Source organism: Eleutherodactylus coqui, chromosome 7 (assembly GCF_035609145.1).
Source record: "Eleutherodactylus coqui strain aEleCoq1 chromosome 7, aEleCoq1.hap1, whole genome shotgun sequence".
Lineage (NCBI taxonomy): Eukaryota > Metazoa > Chordata > Amphibia > Anura > Eleutherodactylidae > Eleutherodactylus > Eleutherodactylus coqui.
This window is the reverse complement of record NC_089843.1, coordinates 211747649-211773083: the sequence shown is the minus strand read 5'-3', so window position 1 is coordinate 211773083 and position 25435 is coordinate 211747649. Positions and strand designations below refer to the sequence as shown.

The 25435-nt window shown below is 43.3% G+C and overlaps 1 protein-coding gene across 1 annotated transcript in view; it reads left to right on the top strand.

Annotated features, from left to right (window-relative positions):
- The window catches only part of LOC136573666 (purpurin-like), a 30286-nt gene extending 5744 nt beyond the window's left edge, over positions 1-24542 (top strand). Inside the window, exons 2-6 of the mRNA XM_066574927.1 lie at positions 6259-6376; positions 12611-12747; positions 13825-13937; positions 20719-20931; positions 24213-24542. Coding sequence (XP_066431024.1) covers positions 6260-6376; positions 12611-12747; positions 13825-13937; positions 20719-20931; positions 24213-24223 — 591 coding nt within the window. The 5' untranslated portion in view covers position 6259 and the 3' untranslated portion in view covers positions 24224-24542. The remainder of the gene's footprint in view (positions 1-6258; positions 6377-12610; positions 12748-13824; positions 13938-20718; positions 20932-24212) is intronic.
- The last annotated feature ends 893 nt before the right edge of the window (positions 24543-25435 follow it).

The window sequence follows — 25435 nt, the reverse complement described above, 5'->3', positions numbered from 1 at the left end:
CACAGCATGCCTTAAGTACCATCACCCAGTCGCAGGCACACAGCAGTCAGTCTGCAGCAGTCAGCCATAAGCATCCCCCTTATACTTCAGTCTGCCAAATCCCCCGCACTCTCCGAAACAGTCCTCATGGATCATTCTGAGGAGCTGTTTGATCATTCATTGTCATGGATGTCAACTGGGAAGTCCAAACAACCAGAGAGAGAGAAGACCAAGACATTGAATGCACTGATGCTCAGCCATATTTACCTCTTTTGATGCATCCCACAATCCTATTTGCTTTGTCAGTGGCTGCCTGACACTGATTGCTCCAGTTAAGTGTGCAGTTAACTAAAATCCCCAAGTCCTTTCCCATGTTCCTTTTACCCAGTATTTACTCATTTAGTATGTGATGGTGACATGTACTTTCATTCTCCGTGTGCATAACCTTACATTTATCAATGTTAAACCTCAAGCCCCCAGCTTATCCAGATCCATTTACAGCCGTATACTAACCTCTTGTGTTAATTACTTTACATAGTTTTGAATAAACCTCCTCATAGAAGTTGATCAGACTGGTTTGACAGGGGTGACCCCTCATGAACCCATATTATATGGAGTTATACAGCTATTTTCATTGAGGTACTCCAGGATAGCATCTCTTAAGTAAGTTAAACTTATGAGCCTATAGTTTCTGCGTACGCTTTTTGACCACTTTTTGAATATTGGCACCACATTTACTATGCGCTAATACAGTCGAACAGACACCGTCATTATAGAGTCCTTAAATGTAAGAAACAAGGGTCTATCTATAAGATTACTTAACTCCCTTAGAACCCAGGGATATATGCTATTGGGGCCCAGCAATTTGTCTATTTTAATCTTTTTAAGGTAGTGCCGTATTTCTTTCTGGGTTAGATTAGTGACATTTAATGGAGAGTTTACTTTATCACTTTGCATTTCACCTGCCATTTCATTTTCCTCTGTGAATACGCCAATAAAGTGTGCTGCACATTCCTCTCCCTCCTTCCCAGCATTGATCTGTGTGATCAGTACTGTGAGTAGAAGAAGTGCTTTCAGAGAGCACTGCTGTTGGAGAACTACTTATCACCCATCCTAAAGGATATCGGATGGCAACAGGGTCAGCAGTAGAAAGATGAAAAGTCATGGTATGAAGGATGCTGCATCATCTGGGAAAATCGCGAGATCATAATGGAAGCTAAAGGGACTCCACTATAGTCAATAGGGTCCATTCAGCACTGTTTGGTTCTGACATAGGATCGATCCATTAAAGCTAAGGATCACATTTTCATGTTGCTATGATAGAACATTCTACGCCTAAAAGTGGCTCACACCAGTGAAAAATCTGGCCCATTTTTTTGATAAAGTCATGCCCCCTTTTCTAAACTCTTTTGAAAAGTATCTAAACAAAGCCCAAATATCTGTTCTTTTGGTGCGAATTTGTCTATAATGAATTGTACACACTTTTAGCACTAATGACACCAGAATTCGGGTACAACAACAATAGTAAATCTGCCCATTTCTTTTTTACATCAAGCTCACTAAAACATGTCCTAATAAAGTGCTGTTCACAGAGCTCTACAACTCTTTAAGGGCCTCTTCGCATCTCGTTTTTTCTGCCCAGGTTTTCCATCAGGATTTACATCTAAATCCCCAGAAATTGAGCCCTAGGACAGAACCATGGACCATGATTGATGGAACAGAAACCAATAGGCCTCTATTTTGGCAGCTTTCTGTTCATTTCTGCCATCTGAGCCAAAAAGTACAACGTGGTCCACCAGATCTGGCACATCTTTGGCTGTCCTTGCATCAAAAAGTGAAATCTATTCCTGCTATGAGCAACTGTAGATTTGTCCTATGATATATTCCAGTTACTGGAGTAAGTTATAATAAATCTATTGGTCTACAGGAGGCACCCATTTCTCTCACTAAACCCCATCCACTTTTTTCTCCAACTTTTTGGAATATTGTACCACTGAATTATGGCACTAATACAATGTAAATTCCCCCCAATGTGTTCTTCATAGGTTTCTAGGCACAGAAGAAAGTTTAGGAGTTACACATTTCCAAAAACATCATGTATATTAAATAAACTCAACTACTCTTATGCCGGCCAGCATGTATGAGTGACACACGTGCTGAATTTCTAAGGACACTCTTTTCTCATCCACTTCCAGTCTATGTTCTCTCACAATTAGACAGGCATACATCAGAGACAAGGATTACACATAGATTTTGTGTAATGGATTAACTAACGTTAAGCTTCTTACTGTGCCCCATGGACCAAAATAACTACTTAGTTGGACTGGGGGCTTATTATTTAAAGCAGAAATACTTAAACGGACAGAAAGTGATGTTCATTTGAATCTGTAAAGTCTTGACTTCACATCTGTTCATTTCGTAGAAAATCAGGTAAGTTCACCATTCAGAATCAAGGCAGAATTAATTTGTATCTATTGTTTGATTCATTCTACCGGACTCACTTGACGACTATTATGATGACCACTAGGATTTTCTTTTTGTATATTATCATTCATGGGGATTTCTTCTTTTTTTATTCAATATTTCATACTGATATTATTGGTGTAGGGGAGCATATTAAGTAGGGATGGCATTTCCATTCGGCACAAAACAACTAGTCCAATCATAGAATCGTAGAGTTGGATGGGACCTCGGGTCATCGGGTCCAACCTCCGGCTCAATGAATATGAATAGGTCTGGGCTAAAGGTTTTTCGTGCTCAGAGTCCAGCGTTCTCCATTTAAGACAATACAAGGTAATGTAGCACTATACTATGAATACTGCTTAGGGGCACTGCACTACGCCATCACTGGTGAAGGTCTTGGTATCATCAGATGCTGGCCCTCACTTGGTATCATTTATACTGCTGATCAGAATCTTAGCGGAGAGCAGTTGTGCTGTAAATCAGGTATTTCTACTAGTCCAGTGTTTCATTTACTATTAACCCTTTAAGAACTGGCTCATTTTGGACCTTAAGGATCAAGCAACTTTTTTTCCTATATTTTTGGCTGCATTTGAACAGCCAAGACCTTTTTCTTTGGCCACCATTGCAACTTCATAGTACCATTTTGAGATATATGTATATATAAAATGCAAAAAAAAAAAAAACAACCATTATGCTATTGATTTTTTTTTCTTTCGCAGTAAACATAACTTATGCATTTCATGGTTAACATAAGTTATGGCAACACCATATACGTATAGTTTGTTGGTATTTAACCATTTTACATTTATTACATTTGGACCATCAAACCATGTTCTTCTGCAGATAAAAGTCATTTTTATTTTGCTGTCAGCCTAGGAATATGAGACCTTGGGTTTTACGGGATGGGTTGCAGTTTTTATTGGGGCACCTTAGATTGAGTGGTTGCTGTTGACCACAAAATCTGCTTAAACGGCTCGGGATAGGAGGTCATTCAATGGCCATTCCAACAGGAGTCCAACAATGATTGACAGCTGGGCTCCTGCTGCTAATCGCACAGACACAGCATCTGTGCCTATGTGATCCCATGATGTACATGTACGACAATGGCAAACACGTCTAGGGTTTTTATTCTGATTACTTTTGAAGAATACTAGTATGTCTTAGTTACTGATGAAACTATTTTTTATGTTGCTGCACTCCCAAGGACGTAACTTTTCTATTTTGACAATCATATAAAGGAATTAGGCTCTGTTTTTTGTGGGGTGAGCTGTAGTTTTAGTCTTTTTTACCATGGAGAGATTACCCCCGTCAAACAGTTCAGATACTACACATGGGCAGGGAAATACATGTCACCATTACACACTAAATGGGAAACCACTGGAGAACACTGACATGGAGAAGGACTTGGGGATTGTAGGTAACTGTAGGCTTAACTGGAGCAACCAGTGTCAGGCAGCTGCTGCCAAGGCAAGTAAGATCATGTGGTGCATCAAAAGAGGTCTAGGGGCGCATGATGAGAACATTGTTCTTCCCCTTTACAAGTTACTAGTCAGACCACATATGGAACATTGTGTACAGTTTTGGGCACCGCTACTCAAGAAGGACTCATATCAGAGCTTGAGCTGGTACAAAGGCGGGCAACTTAATGAGTAATTGGAATGGTTGAACTACAATACCCAGAGAGGTTATCAAAATTGGGGTTATTTAGTTTAGAAAGAACATGGCTAAGGGCAACCTAATAATTGTATAAATACATCAGGGGACAATACAGAGATCTCTCACATCATCTATTTATACCCAGGACTGTGACTGTAACAAGGGGGCGCCCCCTATATCTAGAGAAAAGAAGATTTGTACATTGACATAGAAGGGGGTTCTTTACTGTAAGAGCAGTGATACTATGGAACTCTGTGCCTGAGGACGTGGTGATGATGAAATCACTAAACGAGTATAAGAGGGGCCTGGAAGCCTTTGTTGAGTGATACAATATTACATGTTATAATCACTGATTACTTCAGAAGGGTCGGTGATCCGGGGGATTGTTCTGATTGCCAGATTTAGGAAGGAAGGAATTTTTTTCCCTACGATGAGGAAAGCTGTCTTCTACCTCATGGGGTTTTTGCCTTCCTCTGGATCAACATTGCAGAAAAATAGGCTGAGCTGGATGGACACAAGTCTTTTTCAGCCTAAAATACTATGATACTATAAATCAGGTTTCTCTGATCTCAGCCATTATAGCAGGAGCCTGGCTGTGACTGACAGCCAGGCTCCCACTGTTAATCACCCAGCCACCACTTCTAATCCTGTGCAATCCCATGACATAAATGTACATCATGGACCCTTGTGGTATTAGAGGAAGCCTTCAATTAAAAAAACTAAATCTAATTTTTAGTGTAGTCTTACAAGCTGTGGGGTATCCTGCTGCACATTGGTTCCTTCTTCATTCATGCTGCACCCTCTGAGAAATATTGGCAAAGCACTTCAATTGGGTGATCAAACTACAGCCATACTGTAAGTAGTGGAGGTGTCCAGGTAAGTCACATCTATAGAGGCTGATGGGAAATCCTTACAAATGACAAATAAAATCAGACTGTGTTCCCAATAGCATCATGGCTTCTGCTCATAATGGAAGCGATGACTTTGTAACTGGGCTACTGCATGGCACAATGAATGCTGTCATTGACTGACTTCATTGACTTTATTAATGTCGTCGGTCAAGGTTTTCATCATTTTAACCCTTTCCCATCCACTGTCTGACGTCTAAAGACATTATGATTTGAGGCTGTACAGCTCTGATGTTGGAAGACGTCCGTTGGGGTTCTCTTACTGTATATTGCCAGCCTCTCTGCTGTTGGAGCCTATCCAGCATGTCACCTCATGCAGTACTGGCTTTAGCCAGCAGATAGCGCCATTGTATAACGGCAGAAAAAAAGTAAGTCCCCTAGGAAAACCAGGATACAAATTGGATTGGAAAGGGTTAACAGCAAAAACACCACTTAACCTCCAATAAATTCCAGATGGAGATTTAAGTGGCATTGTGAACCGAAAGCTCCTGAGATCTGTATCGAAGTATAAATTGGTCATAGCAGATCTGTAGTTAATGTGACAGCTACATTACGATGCTTACAAATAAATGACTTAATCATTACTAGAGATGAGCGAGCATGCTCGTTTAGAGTAATTACTTGAACGAGTATCGCTTTTTTCGAGTAACTGCCTACTCGGGCGAAAAGGTTCGGGGGGCGCTGGGGGGGTAGAGAGTGAGAGGGCTCCCCTCTGTTCCCCCCTTTTCCCCACCGCTCCACCTCGCCACCCCCTGAATATTTTCGCCCCCCGAATCTGGACATTAAGTAACAAATTCTATTGTAAGTATCTACTTATTACTGTATATATAGGTAACATCTTCTATTGACCTAGTAGTCTTTTTAGACAACGTCTCATCGTTAGGCTTCTTTTTGATTTTGATTGCCTTCATCCATCTTGTTTGTCCTCTACTTACAACAATCATACAACTACGATTGAGCAGTATATGAGAAGTTATGGGCAAACAAGCTTATAACATTTTCAACATTTTAGTTAGAACTATAGTTTGAACTTCCAGGGACCCAATTCAAAATCTGTATCTCTTGCTATTCTGTACTTTGGACTCCCTCAGACACCAAGGCCCAAGTGGGATTCGAACTTCTGCACCCGTCATAACTAAATGACTCATTTTAGCTGTGATCTATGAAATATGTTGAATAACAAACTTGAACACCATTCACTCTTTATCACTAAGTCTTGCTAAAAGAAATGATAAATTCCACTTTCTTTCAGAATGAAGCATTTTAAGTTTGTCTTGATCGCTGCACTTCTCACCATCATTGAACAAGGCAAGGCCCAATCGTGTGTGGTAGATACATTCAAAGTGAAGGAGGACTTTGACATAAAGAGGGTAAGATCAACGGGCTAGATATATTACGTTGCTAGTTTATTATATGGGGGGGAGGTAAAGCAGAGGAAATGGGTTAGGGGTAATGGCATATGTTACTAATGAATTACCTAAAAATATACAACACAGCAATCTACTATATTTCCCTCCAGTCTTCCTTAAAAATTTCTTTAACCCCTTTAGGACTGCTGACTTAAGGCTGATGCTCGATCGAGCATCGTCGGTCTTGTTGAGTAACTGATAACTCAACCGAGCACCATGCGTGGGGTGGCGTGGTGGAGCGAGAGAGAGAGAGATCTCTCTCACTCTGCCCCCCACATGGTGCTCGGTCAAGTAATCAGTTACTCAACAAGACCGATGCTCGATCGAGCATCAGCCTTAAACGAGCGTGCTCGCTCATCTCTACTGCTGACCTTAAATTTATGTCGCTGCTGCCTGGGCTTTGTGCAGCAGCAACGTAAATGTATGTTCTGTTCTCTGCCTGTAATTGCAAGCTCTAGAGCTGCTGAAGCCCCCGAAGCAGTCTGTTACTGATAGCCTATGTTTTGGGTGCTGTCATCTAGGCCTGATTGGTTGAGCTCCCAATGACACGATCACAGTTACAGCCACTCAGTGTGCTGATCGGAAATGTTTGTTGCTGCAAAACATTTTCCCAGTATTTCAGCGCTGTAAACGTTTCTCTCTCCCACACTGTCCGGTCAATGTGAGATCAGAAGACATCTGCGCACGCTAAGCACAGAGAATAGAACCCATTGATTTCAATGGACTCCTTCTCATCAATGTGTTTTGCAGCAAAAAGTAGGGCCTGCTCTATTTTCTTGCATTTACGCAGCAAAAGTCCCATAGAACTCTATGCGAGGTGCACAAATACTCAAGGGGAAGGGTATGACACTGCGCAAAACACGGGGAAAAGAACGCATTGGGACCTCATTAGGCTTTAAAAAGACATTAAATCCACAGAAAGGGTGTGTCACGCACCCATGCAAAAAGTACAGTGATAAGCGCTGACACGCGGGCCAATCTACCCCAACAGCCTCATTTGTGTGCAAAAACATTGTGCAGGGGCAAGCATTTTTTAGCGCAACGTCTCGTACGAAGCCGCCCTCAGGCCTTATTCCCACAAGTGTATATCGGCCAGAGTTTTCACGGCTGGCCGATATACGCTTCCATCTAAGCAGTCCCCCCTTCCCTCCCACTTACTGGCTCTCTGCCTCTCTCCTCCACTCCTGCGTTTGCAATGGGAGGGGGTGGAGCTAAGCTGCGCTCTGTCCCTCCCACTCCCATTGCTGGCTATGGACAAGGGGCAGGGAGGGGGCGGGAGCTTAGCTCCGCCTCCGTCCCGCCAACTCCCAATGCAAACCGCTCGGAGGGGAGGAGAGAAGCAGAGAGCCAGTGAGTGGAAGGACAGCGTATATCGGCTGGGCGTAAAAACCCGTCCGATATATGCACATCTGAATAAGCCCTTAGTTATATATATTAATATTCCTGGCTTTAATGCTACTTATATAAATAAAGGGAGTGTAGTCTTAATTGGTCAACTAATTAGTTGCATTGATTTTTTTAGTCCTCTCTAATACTATATATGTGTGTTTAATTCCTAATCGATCATTTCTGTAACACATTTATACAGACGTCATTTTGTATCACTCTGAGTTTGAATTTCACTTGGTATAAATAGGGACACAATCAAACAATGGCGCAAGTCTCAACAAGAAGGACATACAAGACGCTCCTGTACGATTTGATGTAGCATTTCCAATATAAGGGATTCCAATTCGTCCCTGACTTTACTGCTGTTATCCCTTTACATGCCGCGATCCATGTTGATCACGGCATGTAAAAGGGTCACAGATGTAGGGTGCTCACTCTGTGACATCAATAGGCCCATTGTCATTGTGGAGTGTTTATGAGTTGCAATCAATGGTATGCGGGTTTGCCATGACCTATGATCACAATGGTACAGAAAAACGTGCAATCTATTATTAAAGCAATCATAGCCTCACAGGTTCAAGTCCCACAAAGGGTCAAAAAGTCACAAAAAATTAATAAAAGTAGTTTAAAAAACATGTAAAAAAATGTTAGAACCAAAACCTTTTTTGCGCACATTCCTCTCCTGTTTAACACGTTTGGTATTGTTGCTTCTATAACGACCTGAACAATAAATCGAACACACTTTTTAGCCCACCAAGCAAATACTATGAAAGATAAAAAGCTCATCATGCAAAAAACAAGCCCGCACCAACCTCTATTAGTGGAAAAATAAAAAAAACTTATGGGGCTTTGAATGCAGCAATGCAAGAATGAGTATATATATATATATATATATATATATATATATATATATATATATATATAACCTAAAAAAAGATATAATATATAAAAATATATAATTTTGGTATTGTCATAATTGTAGCAATTCACAGAAAAAAATGTTTCAAGTCAATTATGCTACCAGAGAATGCTGTAAAAAAAAAAAAGAAAGAAACCAGTGGCAGAATTGATGTTTTTATATGCACCCCATGTCGACGTAAAGGAGATAAGTTATGGCTTTTGAAAAGTGGAGATTTTTCTCTATAAAATTGTCGAATCCTTAGGTCCAAAATAGGTAAGATCACTAAGGTGTTAAAGGGACAAAAATGCATATAGCATTGCGGCGCAGTTTTTGATCATGCAGCACATTGCCACAAATAGGGTACGTTCACATGTAGCAGAAAATGGTATGGATCTTCAAAAGCAGAAAATGCACACCAAAATCTACATAATTTCTGCATCAAAAACTATGTGTGGATTTTGGTGTAAAACCACTGGCGTAACTATAGGGGATGTGGTTGCACCCGGGCCCAGGAGCCCTAGGGGGCCCATAAGGCCCCTCTTCTCCATATAGGGAACCCGGTATTATGAATAAAGCATTATAGTTGGGGGCCCTGTTACACGTTTTGTATTAGGGCCCAGGGGCTTCAAATTTCGCCTTTGCGTTAAGGAGTTAAGAGAAGTTGGGGGGTTCCAAGATAAACTTTTGCACCTGGGCCCACGAGCCTTTAGCTAAGCCCCTGTGCGGATCCAAGACATCTACACTACTTAGTGTTACATCCCATACCTAGTGCAGTAGTCCTAAAAATCTAAAGTCCAACTTCAAAGCAGCAGAGCGCTCCCCTGCATGGGCCGATCAGTACAATCCCGATGCTTACATCTTCCCCATATCGGCCCAGTGATGACTATTTCTGGACATGTGATTGCCACGATAGCCAGTCATTGTGATTGCTATAAAATTTGTTTCAAAACATAGCCCTGGTGCCCTGTGTCGCTCAGCCCCTTCATTCTCCTGTCAATCTGCTGAGAAGTAAGCAAACTGAGTGATTCAGACAGTCAGTGTGAAGAATGGATTTTGGTGCAATTTAGGCCACGCCCCCTTTTTGGACAAGTCAGAAAAACTGTCTAAAAACATGAGAAACTGTTGCCATTTTGAATAGTTAATAAGCCCCATCATTTCTATAAAGTGTATATACACTATATATATATATATACAGTACAGTATATATGATTATTCTCTACCGTTCTGTCCCCTTACATAGATAGATATTGACTGCAGGTCTAGATGCTGTGTCATTATGTAATATTATGTTAAACTCGTTTAGTAAAAAAAACCTCTTCCCCAAGAAAATTAGCCCTTTTTTAACTAATTTTTTTTCAATAGTTCACCATAAAAAAAACCATATTTGGTACCTCCATAATCACAATGATCCATGGAGTAAAACTAACTTGTTATTTTCACCGCACAATAGACGGCACATGCCTCTCCAAGAAAATGTATGCAAATTAATCAAAAATGGCGCCATCTAAAAATACAACTTATTCTGCAAAAAATGATCACGCAAACGGCCAGTTAAGGAAAAAATAAACATTATAGCTCTTGGGATGTAATGCTGACAAAAGAAAAGAAGGTTACTTGGTCTTTAAAGGGATACTCCCATTTCAGACATTTATGGCATATCAGCCGGATATGACATAAATGGTTAGTAGAAGCACCGCGCACCTCTGGGACTCACACATATCACCATAATGGGGGTCCCTTGACCCTGCCTCTGATCACTGGTGGCTGGGATCACAGATACAACCCAACTGCCTGTTCTGCACTGTTTCCATAACTCCCATAGAAGTAAATGGGGGTTATGGAAAGAGCGTAGGACATTGCGCTATGTTGTTTCTGTAATTGCAACAACAGTATATCTCACTTGCCACACTATTTCTGTAAATGCCATTAATGACTATGGGAGTTACGGAAACAGTATAGAACAGCCAGTTCCGCAGTTTCTATGATCCTGGCCACTTTTGGCCACAATGAACATGTTGTTGTTTCCATCTCAGCCATGTTTGGTTAGTCCTTAAAAGACTATTCCAAGGAAACCTCGTCAATGTGTGATTAGTGTTCATCATCAAAATAAATAACAAATATGCGTTCAATAAAAATTCTTCATATAGTCATATAATGGACTTTGGTTGACAGTGTACATGGGATCTTACGCTTTATTAAAACCTTACCAAACTCTTATAAATAACCGACACAGACAACAATAGTGGATAAAGAAGGCCGCGGTGTTTATTAACGGGGTTACCAACATTGGGGAGAAATGTAACCAATAATAATCATAACACTTCCTGTAAACTCTGTTTTACAGACCCAAGTTTATTAACCAATCAATAACCATAACAGTTCATGTAAACTCTGTCTTACAGACACGAGTTTACCACCACCAAACTCTCCCCAAGTTTACCTGCCCCCCCCTGCCTAATGCGGGCGACAATCCCCCATTAACTACACCGCGACAAACCTAAGGGAGGGAGGGCGGGAGCTGCTTCCTTTCCAGATGATGATGGCCCACATCCCTGCACCTCCATATCTCACTGCTGCTCCTCTCAGCTTGTTCCTCTGGACCAATCACCAGCCACTGTCAGGCCACCAGATTCTGCCTGACAACCAGAGTCATTTTCTACAGCCAATCATTTGTTGCTGCCAACCAGTCCATCACTGGGCAGAACTCACTCTATGCCATCTCATCTGACCCAGTAATGACCTTTGTAACATATCTTGGTTAACCAGAAAACCTCCTCCATAGAAGGTGACATATCATCCATCCATCATGTACATAAAGCTCCCAGATCCCATGAGGCTCCATAGAAGGTGACATCTCATCCATCCATCATGTACATAAAGCTCCCAGATCCCATGAGGCTCCATAGAAAGTGACATATCATCCATCCATCATGTACATAAAGCTCCCAGATCCCATGAGGCTCCATAGAAGGTGACATATCATCCATCCATGATGTACATAAAGCTCCCAGATCCCATGGGGCTCCATAGAGAGTGACATATCATCCATCCATCATGTACATAAAGCTCCCAGATCCCATGAGGCTCCATAGAAGGTGACATCTCATCCATCCATCATGTACATAAAGCTCCCAGATCCCATGAGGCTCCATAGAGAGTGACATATCATCCATCCATCATGTACATAAAGCCCCCAGATCCCATGAGGCTCCATAGAGAGTGACATATCATCCATCCATCACGTACATAAAGCTCCCAGATCCCATGGGGCTCCATAGAGAGTGACATCTCATCCATCCATCATGTACATAAAGCTCCCAGATCCCATGAGGCTCCATAGAGAGTGACATATCATCCATCCATCATGTACATAAAGCTCCCAGATCCCATGAGGCTCCATAGAAGGTGACATATCATCCATCCATCATGTACATAAAGCTCCCAGATCCCATGAGGCTCCATAGAAGGTGACATATCATCCATCCATCATGTACATAAAGCTCCCAGATCCCATGAGGCTCCATAGAAGGTGACATATCATCCATCCATCATGTACATAAAGCTCCCAGATCCCATGAGGCTCCATAGAGGGTGACATATCATCCATCCATCATATATATAAAGCTCCCAGATCCCATAAGGCTTTCCCTCCTAACTGTCCCTCAAGCCTTACAGTAGTAACATTGTAACTGCACTAAGTAAACCGCCAAAGAAAGGGACATTGTTGTATCTTAATGAAGGGGTGTGACTACAGAAAAGCAAATATCTGCAAAGAAAGTTGTAGGATGAGTTTTTCTCAATTAAGATACACAAATAGGCAATAAGATGTGATTCGATCATACTGACTGTGTAGATTGCACAACCCTTTTTTGGTTCATGCTTATTTTTTGCTTCCATCTCTCTAGTATGGAGGAAAATGGTATGCTGTTGGGAAAAAAGAACCAGAAGGCCTCTTCCTTCAGGATAACATCTCTGCTGACTACACAGTAGATGAAGACGGCACAATGACGGCATCATCAAAAGGCAGAGTTAAACTTTTCGGGTAAGTGACACCTCTGGGGTACATTCACTCAGGGCTTATTTAGACCATAGGTCCCTAAATCCAGTCCTCAGGGACCACCAACAGGTCATGTTTTCAGGATATCCTATGGTAAGAACACCTGTGGCAATGTCTGAGGACCGACAATAATTACATCACCTGTGCAACACTGAGGAAATCCTGAAAACATGAACTGTCGGCGGTCCCTGAGGACTGGAGTTGGGGACCCCTGATTTAGACGACCGTATATCGGCTCGGTTTTCACGCCAAGCTGATATACGGTGTCCTTGTCTGCAGGGGGGGGGGATGGAAGAGCCAGGAGCAGGAACTGAGCTCCCGCCCCCTCTCCGCCCCTTGCCACTATTTGCAATAGGAGGGGGCGAGACTGGGGCGGAGCTACATCCTGGCCCTTAGCTCCGCCCTGTCCCACCCCTTCCATTGCAAATAGTATCGAGGGGCGGGGAAAGGCGGGAGCTCAGTGTCTGCTCCTGGATCTTCCATCCTCCCCCTCCTGCAGACAAGGACATTGTATATCGGCTCGGCTTGAAAACCGAGCCGATACACGGTCGTCTAAATAAGCCCTCAGACTGATAATACACTTGCAAACCTAAGGTTCGATTGTGAGAAAAAGACATTACATGACTGCAGATGTGAAAATCGCATATTGTTCTAATGGTAGAAAATAAGGAAAAAAATTGGATCACATTTCATGATACTCATATTTTCATAAGAGTGGAATGCAATTTTTTTTACCCCCATAGGAAAAAATGGGCGATCCCTGAACAAAATTTGCCCAAAAATAGGACATGCAGCAATTTTTCGATCAGTGCAAGCGAAAAATCACTCATGTAAATGAACTCAATGGGTTATTTTCCTGCATGAGTCCTGTCCATATCGAAATTGGAGGAAATATTCACAGGAAAATTGTTCATGGGAATGCACCCAAAACCAAAGTTAATAGTCTCGAATACTTTGTTCCATCTCTATAAGAATGAATAACTGCTAGGAAGAATTAAAAATTTGGGACAGATTTATTGAAAAATGTACAATCTTGAAAAATAACAATTATTTCATTTCTAGGTTTTGGCTTATCTGTGCAGATATGGCTGCTCAGTACTCAGTACCAGACCCAACCATGCCAGCTAAAATGTATATGACTTATCAGGGACTGGCTAGCTATCTATCAAGTGGAGGTAAGTTAAAATCAAGTCTGCTAAGGAAAGTTGCTTGTTTCCATTGAGTATTGAGTTATAGGAAAGGTCGGACATAGGCAATATGTTAAAATACATAGCTGTAAAATGATGTAACTATACAGTGAGCTTTGGAGTCACTTGTCTCACCTCAATATACAGTTATGATATGTGCAGGATGTGGACTCGGGGGTCGTGTCCACACCATCTACCATGAGGATCAGCTGTTACACTCGGCTGACATTATGTTGCAACAGTAGGAATTAAGTTATCATAAGATGGTATACTTAAAGGGGTTGTCCTGCGAAAGCAAGTGGGGGTATACACTTCTGTATGGCCATATTAATGCACTTTGTAATGTACATTGTGCATTAATTATGAGCCATACAGAAGTTATTCACTTACCTGCTCCGTTGCTAGCGTCCTCGTCTCCATGGTGCCGTCTAATTTTCAGCGTCTAATCGCCGGATTAGACGCGCTTGCGCAGTCCGGTCTTCTTCTTTTCTGAATGGGGCCGCTCGTGCCGGAGAGCGGCTCCTTGTAGCTCCGCCCCGTCACGTGCCGATTCCAGCCAATCAGGAGGCTGGAATCAGCAATGGACCACACAGAAGACCTGCGGTCCACCGAGGGTGAAGATCCCGGCGGCCATCTTCACCAGGTAAGTAAGAAGTCACCGGAGCGCGGGGATTCAGGTAAGCACTATCCGGTTTTCTATTTTAACCCCTGCATCGGGTTTGTCTCGCGCCGAACGGGGGGGCTATTGAAAAAAAAAAAAACGTTTCGGCGCGGGACAACCCCTTTAAGTCTCATAGTTGGATTACAGAGAACATACTAAATACATTTTTTTGCAAAAAATTACATAAGAAAAAAGTATATTTGGTATCTCCAATGTTAATTATACCATACAGTAAATGCCTTAAAAGTAATACCACACAGCGAATGGCGTTAAAATAAATACAAATAAACAAAAACGCAAAATTGCAGTTTATTCCCCATTAAGCCCTCTGAAAAAAAATAAGAAATGCTAATCAATACTTTACGATGAGTGATGAGCGATTAATGGAATAATCGGTTCATGTCGCTATCGGGCCGAGTTCACAAAAATCATCATGAATCGGGACGGCCAATTCTGACTCCTACTAAAGCCAATGGGAGTAAATATTGGGTTCACACATTTGCCTTCCAGAAGGTACCCAATGCAGCCAAAGCCCCCCAAATTGCATGGGAATACAGCCAAACATCTGGGGAACGCTGTGCTCCTCCCAAAAATGGGTTAATATTGTGTACAGTGGTTTTGGGGTCAATCGTAGCACAGGGTCGTCACTGAAAACAAAAGAAGGACCACATAGGGTCTCCTAGATCAAAAATTGTACCAAGGAAGACAGCAGGGGTGCTGCTTGTTTTAAAAGGAACAGTGGTAGAGGAACCAAAAATTACACTACGCAAAACAGCAGGTGTGCTTCTTGTTTTAAAAGCAATGTCCTACTCTTCCTCCTTCTCCAAGAAAAGCAGCAGAGTTACTAAAAATTATGCGAAGGGAGACAGCATGCTTGGTGCTTGTGTTAAAAGAGATGTCATAAAGTTTGTAAAGGTCAAATACTACCAAATGAACAGAACAGCCAAGCACGGGCCTTCTCCAAGGAAAAGCTGTAGAGCTACAGTTGTTTTTTATGCTTTAGAAAATGTTTGCTTTGGTGCAAATGATGAGAAGGGGGTAAGAAGAGGACAGAAAAGGATGAATGTCCCATAACGTTTGGGGGTACGATCAAATGTGGACCACCATATTCGGCTTCATGCCCCACTTGCAAAACATTGACCCAGTATACTGTGAAATGTATTGCCCTGGCCGTGTTTGCTGGACCATGTGTTCGTGGTCAGGTGCACCCTTCAATGCCAGGGACGCGGTATCACTCACATGCAGAGAAGCTATGGGTTTATGGGCAAAGAAATGTGAATGAGCATCTGGCACTTTGGATTAGAATGGCTCATCATGTTGCAGAAAACATCTGTGTCCACCAGCCTGAAGGGCAGCATTTCCATTGCAGACAGCTGTGCAATACCTGCATTCCCTCCAGTTGTTTGTACTGCCACATTGACATCGATGACAATGAATTATCTAACAGCTCATCAGACCGATCCATGTGGATTGCTTCAGGGGTCGCGGAGGATTTGGCATGGGGTAAAGTAGAGGGTGGGGTGCTCATAGCTGGTGCAGACTGACTGCTGTGTGCCTACAACTGGGAGGAATATCAGGTGGTAGTATTTGAGGCATTTTGTGTCATCCAGATGTAACGCATGGGTAGAACTATTTTTAAAGAATAGAAGCAGGCCTGACTCATCTCCAGCAGAATGTGCAGCCGTTGTTTCAGTGGGAGACGCTTAAAGTGCCAACTTGGCCCATCCACTACCACATCCACCACCAACAACATGTTCCCTACTCCTTGCTTTCTTCACGTTTCCTTTTTATTTATTTTTTTGGGGAAAAAAGGGGGTTCTTTTTAGTGTACTTTTATGTAACTTATCAGCTAACTTTGTAGTTTGCAGAAACCACTGCTAGCTGCATAAGGCCTAATTTTGAAATTTTGTAGTGGCAGAACTGGTGATTTTGACCGGTATCTGAGGCTACCGACACACACTGTGTGTATTTGCTGTTTCCCTGTTTGGTTTTCTTTTTCATGAGAGCACCACCAACTAAATAAGCCGCAATCCCAGAGAGGCACGATATGTGAGAACAGAAGACCACATAGTACAGCTTATATCTTTGTGAGCCGTCCCTGTTTGGCACAGCGTAACTAAATTTCCCCATACTGCACTGCTTGCTACATAAGGTCTGCAGCTTATTTGTAATGACCAGACCAGTAACTTGTCTGGCAAATTAGCTTGTCTTTCAATTCCCAGTCATTGTTGCAATGCTTGTATAAAGAGTCTAACATTGACTTGCAGGAATGCTGCCTTTCAATAGGTGGCACTGCAGATGTATTGTTCCATCTCCCTTATTTGCATATTAGCCAGAGGAGTATGAATGGCCTTATAAGTCTCCCCACTCACCTTCTGGGTGGTTTCCCTAAGGTGAAAAGATAGAGTTCCTGACCCATAGCCTAAGTAAAATGGTATATACCGTAACTTTTGGTGTAGCCTAAGTAAAATGATCTTTTCACAGACAGAACAGTTGCTCTTTCAAGTCCTAATTTGCAGCCACTAGGGATGAGCGAGTATACTCGCTAAGGCACTACTTGCTCGAGTAATGTGCCTTAGCCGAGTATCTCCCTGCTCGTCCCGAAAGATTCGGGTGCCGCCGCGGGGCGGGGAGCTGCAGGGGAGAGCAGGGAGGAACAGAGTGGAGATCTCTCTCTCCCTCTCTCCCGCCCGCTCTGCCTCGCTCCCCGCCGCAACTCACCTGTCAGCCGCGGCGGCCCCCGAATCTTTATGGACGAGCGGGGAGATACTCGGCTAAGGCACATTACTCGAGCGAGTAGTGCCTTAGCGAGTATACTCGCTCATCTCTAGCAGCCACCAAAGCACAGCATAATCTGATAGACCCACAAAAGAGAAGAGTGTTGTTAAGCTGCAGCAGTGGAAATAAGATGCTTCACGTCATGTCCAAGGCTCTGCAACATTCTTTTCTTGTGTCTATCAGAATATATTGGGCTCACTTGGGAACTCTGCTTTACACGGACCTTTTTGCATCTGTATCCCGCTCCCCCCACCTTCTCTCCTGATTGCACCCGGGGCACATGCCCCTCCCAGCTACCTTTACTGAAATGGACACTAAAACAGACCATTGACATGACAGCATATGACCAGCCAAAGAGCTTGTTCAGATGGCTGTTTGCGAGCCCCGCACAGAAATAGGACATGCCGCAGTTTGTTTGCCGCGCGACATTTCACGAGGCCAAACAGCGGCCGTCTGCATAGGAGTGCGTATTTTAAGGCACTCCTATGTAGGCTTTTAGTGGCGGAAATCCCGCGGGGAAATCCCGCCGCGGGATTTCCGCCCATCTGCAGGCGGCCTAAGGCAGGGTTCTCACAGGGCGGATTCTCGGCGGAAATCTCGCGGTTTGGTCACAGCAAAACACCTCGAGATTTCCGCCGGGAGAACCGCTGCTGCAAAACCCGCGGTGGCTCTGAAGCGGCCCTGGCACAAAATACTGGAAGAAATAGCGCTGCATGCAGTGCTTTTTTTAATCTGGTAAAATGCCGGCAACGGGGCGGAAATCGAATGGACCCCATTATAGTCATAAAAGGGCCCATTTGGCCAGGGAATTCCCCTTTCCTGAACAGAACAGGAAAACGGAACCGCCGCCGATGAGAAAGCAGCCTAATGTCTTTAAATGCACAGTTTAAAAAATGCATTGCAAGTGGATGACAAAGACCGCATGCAGACAGCCGCACATTATGACCAGGGTGTGCTTCCTTACCATCAGCACAACTAAGCAGGGGAGCGCTGGCTATTAATCTTGATTAGAAGGATGTGACTCAGGTGATCCTATTCTTCATTTTTCTCTTTCTCCTAATCTTGCATGTTTGTTACTTACTCAGACATCGGCAGTTCTTGGAACCTCCAGAGACATTTATCATCATATGTGATAATGGAATCTCCGGACTTTATAGTCAGCAGGGCTTTAGTGTAACCCCTTAGTGACCAGCCTATTTTTTGCCTTAAGAACAAAGGGATTTTCATGATTGCATTGCAAGAACCAAAACTCATTGATATTCTGCCATTACTTCTTAAAATTATTTTTACGGCGTTCACCATGCGCAATAAATAACAAAATATTTTCATTGTCTCGGTCATTACAAATGCGATAATATTTATTATGTGTTTCTTTTTTGAAATTTTTGGGCGTATTTTATCCATTTAAAAAGGAACTTTGTTAACACTTTTTTTTGGTCCCTCAAGGGGACTTGAAGATGCGATCGTTTGATTGCTAGGATAGTACACTGTATTACCTATGTAGTGCATTCTACTAAGCTGTTGACAGCAGCCTATTAGACTCTGCAATGGGCAGGGTCTAATAGGCTGAGTTACATGGCAGTCTTGGAGACCGTTAGTCAACTAAGCCACAGCCTTAAACAAAGACAGGTTTAAAGTCCATTAGTGATGTGAGGTCAGTAAGAAGGCATATTGGCCCAAGGTGTTCATTTTAATAATCCGGCTCAGATCGAATTTGAAGGTGCTGTGGACCAGACCAAGTGGAATGTTCCTTTATCTCCAGTTTGCAGTGAGGTTTCCTTCGCAGATGCTCTTTCTGTGGCTTTCTTTTTTGCATATTAAAAACACCAAGAATTTTATGCATTTTTTTACAAGTGGCTTCTGGCGGCCGTAAGAAGACTTTATTTTCATGAGGGTTTTTACAGCCATTTTTTCCTTTACAGAGTAGCAAATTGATACTAGAGCCTGTTACATTTAAAAAAAAAATCTGCCACCAATCCAAAAAATAGGCCAATCGTGAGAGAAAGCAATTTTTCTTTAAGGAAAATTTTTAGTTACTTTTTAAAAATACTATATAAATTTTGTGTCGCCTGAATCATACTGATCCATAAAACAAAGTTCATGCCTCATTTTTACTATACTGTGAATGCTGTAAAAACACCCTCACCTCCTCCCCCTGCCCCCCCAAAAAAGGCGCAATTGCATTTTTGTCTACATTTCCTTCCACTTAAATTTGTTTACCGTTTTTCCATGCACTATACGTTATTTTAAATGGTACTATTAAAAAAATACAACTTGTCCTGCAAAAAATAAGCCCTCATATGGCTATGCCAATGCAAAAGTTATGGCTCTTGAATAGAGATGAGCGAGCGTACTCGGAAAAGCACTACTCGCTCGAGTAATTTGCTTTATCCGAGTATCGCTGTGCTTGTCCCTGAAGATTCGGGTGCCGGCACGGAGCGGGGAGCTGCAGGGGAGAGCGGGGAGGAACGGAGGTAAGATATTTCTCTCCTTCTCTCCCGCCCGCTCTCCCCTGCTCCCCGCTGCGACTCACCTGTCAGCCGCAGCGGCACCCGAATCTTCAGACCCGAGCACAGCGATACTCGGATAAAGCACATTACTCCAGCGAGTAGTGCTTATCCGAGTACGCTCGCTCATCTCTACTCTTGAAAGGTGGGGATGAAAAAAAGACAATCCAAAAATCTCAAGTCCTAAAAGAGTTAATATTTCCATATTGACTTCAAACTAACATGTGGCAGAGGGGCTCTTTGCAAAAAACAAAAAAAACCTCAGAGCTTTGGCTACAAACTCAGTGAAACTACCCATGTGGTAGGATTTCTGTTCTGATTCAGTAAATACGATTCATGAGCGTCACTGGTTGGTAGAGGTCCACATGTTATGCCTGTTTTTGGTGCCATTTATTAACTGACTTGAAATTTTGAAAGTCATGAAATGTGTATTTTTTAATAAATCAGGTGCAATTCTTGCCAGCTCCGCCATCCAACCGCACTGCTGCTAAAATAGACCATCTTAACCCTTTCCAATCCAATTTGTATCCTGGTTTTCCTAGGGGGCTTACTCTTTTTCTGCTGTTTATACAACGGCGCCATCTGCTGGCTAAAGCCAGTACTGCATGAGGTGACACATTGGATAGGCTCCGACAGCAGAGAGGCTGGCAATATACAGTAAGAGAACCCAGATGGACGTCTTCCAACATCGGAGCTGTACAGCCTTAAATCATAATGTCTTTAGACGTCAGACAGTGGATGGGAAAGGGTTAATATGGACGACAAGACAAACAGATTTCTTGATTTGAAGATATACATTGAATGATTTTTTTTTTTCTCACAGGTGACAACTACTGGGTGATTGACACAGACTACGATAACTACGCCATTACTTATGCCTGCCGCACTCTTAAAGAGGATGGGACATGTAATGATGGCTATTCCATTATATTCTCACGCAATCCACGTGGATTTACACCAGCTATAACAAGACTTGTACGCCAGAAACAAGAGGAAATCTGCATGGCCGGACAATTTCAACCTGTTCTCCAATCTGGTATGTAGAAGTTTTCACATTCAGTATAAAAACTATAACTAGAGATGAGCGAGCACGCTCGGTAAGGTGAGTTACTCGAGAGAGCCTCGCTCATCTCGAGTAACCGCCCTCTCCTCCGAACGTGCTCAGGGGGGCAGAGGGGGTGAGCGGCGGGCGGGAGAGAGAGATCTCTCTCACTCTCCCCCTCGCTTTTCCCCGCCCCACGGGGCCCCCCGATCACGCTCGGAGGAGAAGGCAGTTACTCGAGATGAGCGAGGCTCTCTCGAGTAACTCCCCTTACCGAGCGTGCTCGCTCATCTCTAACCATAACATTCTGAATGAGGTCCCAATGAATTCTAAAAACATGTTTTAGATTAAAATGTGTTCTAATATCTATTCAAGGCAATTAAAAGTGACAGTTGGACAGTGAGCCATAAATGTGCTGTAAGCAGTTGTCATTTCCTTTCCCTCACTCAGAAGTAAAGAAGTTTGTAGTGCTTTAAACCGGAGATGATGAATCGGCCAGGCGCACAGAATTCAAAAAGTTATTCCCCGACATATTGATTCTTATTTTTATAAATTGAATTGCACAAAGATCCACAATTTTCAGGGTCCAAAGTGGTTCAAAAGGAAGTCAAAAAGCAGAGCTGGCATCGAGAAGTGGGGCTTGTGGAGTAAACAACTCGAATTTCTTTGTGGCACTGAAGATGTTGACTTTTGGAGAGACTTCAACAGTTGTTACATTTACTACATTTTCATTGGGTATCAGGAGGTCTAGTATAATGGACATACCCCCAGATATTGTACAGGCACTCCCTTATTAAATTCCTTCAGGCCCTTTTCCAACAAAATCATAAGGCAGAACCTAGCAAATTACACAGAGGCACGTTTAATAAGTAGTAATGAAGCTTTCAAACTTTGGGTGTTCTTGGAAAACAAAGGCTTTATCTGGTTCTTTTAACATACGCTGCATGGCTAGAAGCACAACACTACTAACCTCTCTGCATATACCTGAACCTGTTGCACAGTCATCTTCACCCCTCCGGGCCTGTAAAGGAGACCTGTAACCCGGTATGAGCACCAAAAACTAAGTTATGGTGCTCATACAGCAGGTTCACTGGAGTTCAGGGAGGTATTTCTTATACTTACCTGGCTCCCCATAGCGATTGGTGGGAATGCACATGCACAGCGTGCAGCCAACAGTCCGACCTTAGTCTGCACTGACTTTTGGGGGTGGCAGTGCTGGATCGGGGATCTGGGTAAGTGTAAGAAATATCTCCCTAGACTCCAGGGAACCTGCCACATGAGCACCATAACTTTTATCTGGTGGCAGGTTCCCTTTAAGGTTCTCCTTTTTTCTTGTCTTAAAGAACCTATATTCTGCCATGAATTGAGGAGGACCTCTTATTTTTCATCTGGAGAATCCAAGTCAAGCCCTACACATTCTTGGCAAAACTGCTATGGATAAACAATGCTCCTTATATTCGGAGAGGCCTCTAGCGGCACTACGTCTTTGCTTTGTCCACCTGGGTGTCTGGACAACAGAGCACCTTTTAATTGACCCCATGCAGCCTGGTCATTCAAATGTCCATTTCTCTTTGATGTTCCTAACCAGATTTGCAGTCTGCTCCTTTATATTTAAAGGAGCAGATTTGGGCCTCACACAAAGCAAATAATACTGAAAGAAAATGGTATCATAAATTGAAATATCTGTGGTAGCGGTACCCTCCTAATCTGCATAACCTCCAAGTTACTTCTTTCCATTATTTCTTGCATGCACAGCACCGCTCCGCTCACTTCAATGGGACTGTTGGAGATAGTTGACTTGGCTATCTCCTATTGAAGTGAATGCAGCACTCATGCGCAGCCACCCGCTCCATTCACTTTGGGACTGAGTCGCGACTATCTCTTTAAATCCTCATTGCAGCATTGAACTCACCATTTGCAGTAAAGTACATGTTACACATTCCTTTCTCAAATCTAGCTGGAGAGGCGCACTTCTAATGAGCTTGGTTCTGGTCTGTTCGGCTCTGCAGAAGCAGGGAGGTTTTATAGATTGACATCTCTCTGCTAGAGATGAGCGAGCGTACTCGGAAAAGCACTACTCGCTCGAGTAATTTGCTTTATCCGAGTATCGCTGTGCTCATCCCTGAAGATTCGGGTGCCGGCACGGAGCGGGGAGCTGCCGGGGAGAGCGGGGAGGAACGGAGGGGAGATCTTTCTCTCCCTCTCTCCCGCCCGCTCTCCCCTGCTCCCTGCTGCGACTCACCTGTCAGCCGCAGCGGCACCCGAATCTTCAGGGACGAGCACAGCGATACTCGGATAAAGCAAATTACTCGAGCGAGTAGTGCTTTTCCGAGTACGCTCGCTCATCTCTACTCTCTGCACATTATGAGGAGTCGTCTATTTCTCTTGTGCTTTGTCCTTTAACATGAAACACTAAGGCTACATTCACATAGGCGATCATTGGGGCTGTGATACTTGGCCTGGTATTGCGCTCGCCAACATGTGATGTCCATTTGGATGTGAGGTCTTTATGCATTATAACCACATCGCATCACTTCGGGAAAGTAGTGATCCTCCGCCGCGGCTTTTATGCACCTATTACACGATGCTATGCCTTGCCAGCTCCATTGAAAATAAAATGTGATGCGATGTGAGGGCACACCCAAAGATAGGACATGCTGCGATTTTTTTCCCCGCATTGCAGCATTGTATGACCGCATTTAAAAGAATGGGGCTCATGTTCGTCCGAGATTTGTGCGTTGTGAGAGTTGCACAAATCTTGTGTGATTTTCTCGTCCGAGTGAAAATGGCCTTAAGTAAGGAATGCGTTTTCTTGCTACAAGAACTTAACTGCTTATTATAATGCATAAGACATATATCTGGGAGAAGTGTACATGTCTTCTAACACTTCTTCCCCGGCCCTGTCACAAGGAACATATAAAGAGAAGTACAGCTAGTAAAGATGAGCGAGCATGCTCGTTTAAGGCTGATGCTCGAGCGAGCATCCGTCTTGTTGAGTAACTGATTACTTGACTGAGCACCATGCGGTGGTAGAGGAGCGGGGGGGGGGGGGGGGAGAGAGAGATCTCTCTCACTCTCCCCCCACATGGTGCTCGGTCAAGTAATCAGTTACTCGAGAAGACTTAAACGAGCGTGCTCGCTCATCTCTAACAACTAGTAATGTATGCAGAATGCGTTTCTCCCACTAGGCTGACTTTACAGCAGAGCACTGATGCAATGTAACTCTTCCCCCCACCCCTTATACATGTACTAAACGCCCGTCTTTCTCTCCGCAGGAGCTTGCTGAAGTCTCACTTCCCCGAAGCCATTTTTCATTTGAATAAAGTGAACACAGCTTTAAGAAATGCACAACTTTCTTTTTTAAATTTCTTGGTGAAATTCCATGTTTTAAATGTCATCTTTCTAGGAACTGTTAACTTCTGTCCTGTAAGTAATGTACCGGCCCTCCAGGTCATCATTCATGCTCTTCATAAGTTTTAAAGCCTCAGCTCATTTTGTTCATCTCTAGACCAGACTCCGTGCGGCGAGAAAAATAAAGCTTCCGTTTTTGTAAACTTGTTGCGTCAACTTTACATTGATATTTTTAAAGGCTTAATAAAATGTTACTTTAGAATCTTTTGGACTATTTGGAACAATCTTCTCTTCATGTTTTGCACCGGTGAACACATAGAGGTAAAGTGTTTGATAAGCATATGGCACATTCAGCTAAATGGAGCTACTAGGGTCATAGAACATACCACGCCTTTTAAAGGGGTTGTCCCGCGAAAGCAAGTGGGGGTATACACTTCTGTATGGCCATATTAATGCACTTTGTAATGTACATCGTGCATTAATTATGAGCCAAACAGAAGTTATTCACTTACCTGCTCCGTTGCTAGCGTCCCCGTCTCCATGGAGCCGTCTAATTTCAGCGTCTAATCGCCCAATTAGACGCGCTTGCGCAGTCCGGTCTTCTCCCTTCTGAATGGGGCCGCTCGTGCCGGAGAGCTGCTCCTCGTAGCTCCGCCCCGTCACGTGTGCCGATTCCAGCCAATCAGGAGGCTGGAATCGGCAATGGATCGCACAGAGCCCATGGTGCACCATGGGAGAAGACCTGCGGTCCACCGTGGGTGAAGATCCCGGCGGCCATCTTCGCAAGGTAAGTAAGAAGTCACCGGAGCGCGGGGATTCGGGTAAGTACTATCCGTTTTTTTTTTTAAACCCCTGCATCGGGTTTGTCTCGCGCCGAACGGGGGGCTATTGAAAAAAAAAAGCCCGTTTCGGCGCGGGACAACCCCTTTAATTCTTTTACTCCGGTCCTCCAAGGTGCTCTGTACATTAGACATCCTCAGGGTATGTTCACACGCAGCAGAAATGCTGTGGATTATCCACAGCAGAATTAGCTGGAAAAGAAATCCGCAGCATTTTACAGAATCAGCCATGTGGATGACATCTCAAAAAGTCTCATCCACAGGCTGCAATCCCACGGGCGAGAATCTTGTGCAAGTTTTGTGCATTG